The sequence below is a fragment of the Centroberyx gerrardi genome, chromosome 15 (assembly GCF_048128805.1).
Source record: "Centroberyx gerrardi isolate f3 chromosome 15, fCenGer3.hap1.cur.20231027, whole genome shotgun sequence".
Lineage (NCBI taxonomy): Eukaryota > Metazoa > Chordata > Actinopteri > Beryciformes > Berycidae > Centroberyx > Centroberyx gerrardi.
In genome coordinates, this window is record NC_136011.1 from 10,961,919 (window position 1) to 10,967,503 (window position 5,585).

General features: G+C 42.4%; 1 protein-coding gene across 1 annotated transcript; it reads left to right on the plus strand.

Annotated features, from left to right (window-relative positions):
• The first annotated feature begins 1,114 nt into the window (after positions 1-1,114).
• ly6pge (lymphocyte antigen 6 family member pge) lies at positions 1,115-4,957 on the plus strand. The gene is made up of 3 exons (XM_071898043.2): positions 1,115-1,175; positions 3,676-3,792; positions 4,770-4,957. The coding sequence occupies exons 1-3, from the start codon at positions 1,115-1,117 to the stop codon at positions 4,955-4,957; spliced, it is 366 nt and encodes a 121-aa protein (XP_071754144.2).
• The last annotated feature ends 628 nt before the right edge of the window (positions 4,958-5,585 follow it).

The following is a 5,585-nucleotide window of genomic DNA, read 5'->3' on the forward strand; positions in this document are numbered from 1 at the left end:
CTTACTGGTGTTACTCTCGTTCTTTCACTGCATAATTCATCATTGCACTGAAACACGTGACATAGCGTTCAGCATAATCAAACCTAGTCTTTGCCGTTTTACACCTAGCAAGACAGAGCCCAAAACTTTCTCTGTGTTTGATGATAAATTAGGATCCAAATGGGATTAAGATTATTCCACACTGTGCTTCTCTCAGTCTGTCAGGTGAAGAATCAACAAGCACATCTGATCTTGTCTGTGTAAATGATGCAATGACGCATTGCAGACATTGTCATTCTTCTCTCCCCTCCTTCACATGGTAGATCATCTATGTTTCTTATCTAAGGTGATTGTAATGTTCAGTTAACAGTTTCACATGTATGGCAGTATTCTCTCTTGACAACATAGAGCATACTGTGAGACAGATTACAGCCAACTTCAAGTTACCTCCTACAGGCCACGGGACTTTAAAGTATAACCTCACATTTGTAGTTTTGATGCAGAATTTTATTAATGTCCAATTGAAATATGTATAACAACTATCATCTATCGAATAAATCCCTATGTAATAATGGCATATATATAAAAGCACCTGTCAAGTGATGCTGAACAAAGACTGAATAACCTCACATGGGACATCTAAAATATAAGGCTCCAATCACTGTATGACACCTTCACCTGTAACTCTCCTATGCTGTCACCAAAGTGATTAGCATTATCTAAAATGAATGGATAGGTGAAGTGCCACAATGCAATGGAAGATGGAGCTCAGTTTCACACTGTGGTCAGTCCTGGTGCAGCAGGGATGAGGAGGATCTATACATGACATAAGAGGAAGGGCAGGAGCAGGTCAGGATAGGGGCAAGTTAGGGAGGGGCCAAGGTGTGGACGGGCGTGGCTCGAGCACAGAGGTCTGCAAGGTGTGTGCCACAAGAGGAATCTCTAGCCTGACCAAGGAAACACCTATTGCATCTCAAGACGAAGCCGCAGGGCCCAGTGGAGGAGCTGGTAATCTCTTAGTCGGTACAGGCGGGATATTAGCTCATCTGATAGTTCAGATTAAGCTCAGGGGGCTTTAGGGGCAAACAACCGGCTTTTCAGTGTGTGATCAGGACGACCAAGGACCACCAGCGACATGAGAGCTGTCCAATACTGTCCGCTGCTCCTGCTCTCCCTAGTCCTCCTAGCTACCTACAGTAAGGACTTTATTTTCTTTCACTCTATTCCCCTGGATCCTTCTTTTTCCCATCTTTACCTCATCCAGCCTTCCCTCTGGATCACTGTTCTACCCTCTGTCCTCCTGTCATGTGAACTCTCAACCCTTGTTGGTCTCTCCTTTGCTACCCTTGAACTTCACTGTGAGGTTTTCTTCAGATCTATACCTTCTCATCGGCTTTGTTCATATTGTCTAAGATTGTCTTGCATCTACATGTTTTGTATTTCAGTTTCTCTCTTTTTCATAACTGGTGTTCTGGTGATAGTGAGAGGCAGGAACCTGCTGATTGGAGAACAGGTGCTTAAAGGCTCTGACTGTCAAAACTGGGCTGTGGCTGTCAGTTTACAGGAAGACAGATGCTGGACATAACAGCCCTAGTCTTGTGTTTTCAAAAAACAGCATGCATGTTTTATTACTTTGCTCAGGCATTTGATATTAACACCCGATTTCTAATATTGATATACGCTGATAAACGCTTGTATGCTGATTAATATATAGAGCATGCTGTTAATATATCTTATAATTCCCTTGAGTTTTGCTTCCCTTCAGTCTGTCATCCTCTTCTGTAACCAGCATACAATCCTAGCAGCTAATCTCCTAATAGGCCTGGAGGCTAATTCTTCCAGCATGCATGGAGAGCGGCTGTGCTGTTGGGATGGATTGGGGTCAACGAGAGACAGTAGGGGGCATTTACATGCCATGTCAACACACAGAGCAGCATTAGGAGGAAAGAAAACAGACCAGCTACTCATAATCACTCGAGAGTTTGCTGTTATTGTTGATATTATTTTCCCGTTAAAATGATGCTGTGTGCCAACCTAAAAGACATGAGGTCTTGTTCCAAAGGCTGAAATTTCAGTGCGTTCCTATGCTGTCATATAAAGTTGATTGGGCTGGTTTGATCTAAAAATATCATTTATTTTGTCTGAACTTGTATGGAGACACATGGTTTTGACTCTCTGAAAACTGTTTTTTGCCCTCCTGCCATCCCTGACTGGCTGATCAAAGAAAAGTGTCCAGGGTTAAAGGAGGTTAGTTTTGTTGGCCAAAACAAGAGATGTGCTGCTGTGGAGACTGTTTGTAGCTTTTAGTGGTTCCTGTGAGTCTCCATTTGATCCTCTTAGCAAAGAGCATGAAAGGCTGTTTCTGAAGAGAGCCATTTTAGAATTTAAGAGACGGATGGAGGATTTCAAAAGGAAGTGTCAAAGAGATATTTCAAAGATAAAGAGTATAATTCTCCCACCCAACAGTTGCTCTTCTCTCTGGAGAGGTTTAGAAAGGCATTTAAGTGGGGCTGGGGGTGGGATGGGTTGGAGGGTTGACCTAAAGCTGTGGCTGAAGGTTGGAGAGCCATGTTTATGAGCGGGATGTTGCTAATTCCATTCTTTGGATGAGCTGGAAAGATTTGGGTGGAGGAAGTGAGTGAATAGTGCTGTCCCCTCACTTCACAATTACTGTCAATGTGACTTGGAATAAAGTCACCCCACTCGCACCCCCATCCGACCACTGCCACACCTCACTGGGTGTGATTGTATCATACCTGTTCATACATGCTCAGCAAATCTATGTACCCTGGGTAAATAAGGGTCAGAATTATCTAGAGCTGTAATCTCTGCTTATATTGTTTGATATTAGCTGACAGGGGCCCTGAAGTTATAATGAATGTAGTTGATTTAGCTAGAGTACGCCATGATGTGATGCAGCCACAGTCAATGTGTGTACAGAAGTATAAACCCCTCTATCTCTTGCCTTAACGTTCCAGGACAACGATCCAGGACAGCTGCAGCTCTGACTATGCATTAAGAATCTGGACACTTACCATGGCTTTTTAAAGGAAAATACCAGTGTTAGGGTTAGCATTTTTGTGAGTCTTAAGTAATGGACTCATGCCTTAGCAGGAGTTGATACATTTAACCACTGGGCATCTTTTACCATCACTGAGATATTTGGCTGCCATTTTGGTGTATAGGATTTTCAGATGTTAGGAGTTTTGTGGAACTTCAAGTGATTAACGCTACATGTTCAGATACACTGGAAGTTTATGGCATGGATGAACCAGTACAAAATAATAAATGCCTCAATAATAAAAAATGATTCCCATCAACAGGAGTATCAATTTGGCCTTTAAAAAAAACAGGGTAAAACAATAATGTGACTCCCCTGATTCAATGCACAGTCAGATTATTGATTCCTATCAGAGCAAGAATGGCACAGAACCCACATGTTAAAACACTGGTATTACCCTTTAAGTGTTCATCAGTAACAACCTGGTCTGGTTTGATATTGTTTCTGTATGGTGCAATACTGCCATCAGTGTTTCCCCTTCACCTGCTGTGTTATATTAGCAGGGGTTTTGACACACATCCATATTATGTTCCAATATGTTCTTTTTGTCATGCCACGATGTGATTTGTTTTGATTGTACTTTAGTGGGAGTATCAGCATGTTCTGTATCAGTATTTCTTTCCTTTCCCCTTCAGGTGAGGCTCTGCGATGTTACACCTGTATGGGCTCCAATAACGAAGACTGCAACCGGCAAGGCTCCAAATTCTGTCCCAGCTACTCTGATGCCTGCGCTGTAGTGGTGGGCCATGACAGTGAGTCCAACAGTGACAGTGTAGTAGCCTTTCTTTTACTAGCTCACTTCACCTTTGCTTTTCCAAATCAGAGTCCAGATAGTGAGACATCTGTAGAGACAACAGAGAGTACAGAAATATAGCAATGCAATGTAGAAATATAAAAATTATAGTAATGTATAAGTCAATATGAACTGGTGTATGTGCATGTGCGTGTGGGTGTGTGTAAATGGAGGACAAGCTGCTGTCTGGAAACACATCTCAGTCAGCAGGGGGTCTGGGGCTTTTAAAGGAATGAACAGCTTTGCTACTTCTGCTCAGTCAATATCCTTAATTAGGATACCATGTGTTCCTGTCACCAAGGCAATTCCACTTCACAAAATTATGATAAGTTAACTCTTTTTTTTTTTTTCCACTGATTTTTATTTATGGCTGCACTAGGCAAGATTTTTCTGTAAAAATACACATTTTATCAGCCTAAATCACAAAGTGGGGCTGCAACAGAGAAGAGCATCTTTTTCTCCCCTTCTTGAGACTCTGTAGATTCACCCATTTGCCCAAATGACGTTCTGGTGTCAGGTGTGGCAGGAAACCTTCTCCACCCACGGGAAGTGACAAATCAAAGTTTAACAAAAAAACAAACTGTCTCCTAAACAGCAGTGAGCAAGCGCTCCGTCCAGAGAAAGCTGGACTCACCAACATTAGTCTTTAGCCTCTCTCGTCCCTTTGGTATCCTTTGGTATAAAGCATCACAGATCGGTTGGGTTGGTAAATATGAGCAGTTTGTAGATGTCACATCACATAATTTCTGGGCATCGAAGTTCAACATTTTCAAACAGTTACATCTTGCTACCATTTGGAGCCACCAACGTGCAAAGTTGCCTACTGCAGCTTTAATATTGGGGCATGTTTAATCTAATTTCACTTAAATTAATGAAACCGTGTAAGACTATGACATAAACTATTGTAATTGACATCTATTTGGGTCTCTTTCTCAGGCGGGGTGATGAAGTCGTGCTCCTACAGGTCTTTCTGCAGCCAGGCCAACAGCCAGGGGTACAGAGCACCAGGGGTCAGAGTTCACTGCTGCTACAGCGACGACTGCAACGTGTCGGGCGCCTCCAGGCTGCCGGGACTCAGCTATCTGTTGCTGCTTCTGCCGCTGTTGTTCCACATGTTTTTTTAAGTAGACATAAGCCTCTACCCCAGCTATGCCAATTACTACACTTGTATCCATGTGCAACACAAATGCCAACTACTACATTTGTACCCATTTGCCCCAACAATGCCAAGTAACTCTACCCTGATTTCCAACTGTACATGCCATCCTTTACTAAACTACTTTTGCCCTCTGACTTACTGTACCTACCTATCTAGCCATCAAAGAGTTACAAAGAAGAGCTTAAGCAATCAGTTGTGACTACATGGATAATGCGAACCATGTTGGATTGTTGCCATTCAGAGGTACTCAGGTAGATGCGTCTTTCAATGGATTTCAATAAGCCAATAATTAGAAGGAAAGTACCAAAACAACCCGGCAGGTGCAATTTATCATGTAGGTTTGGTATTTGGCGTCTACATCAAAGAGGAAGTAATGTGACTTCTTCAATTTCCTCACTCTCGTGTGATGCGTAGCACATTATCCATGCGATCACAGGATGATACGTGCGAGGGAAAAAAAATGCTACCTATGTAAATTTATTCTAACCATCTGCCAAACAATACTCCACTTACACATTGTAGTCTTCTGCCTGCTTACCTATACATACCTATAGTACCTACCCAATACCAAAATATTACCTGCTGTACACCCA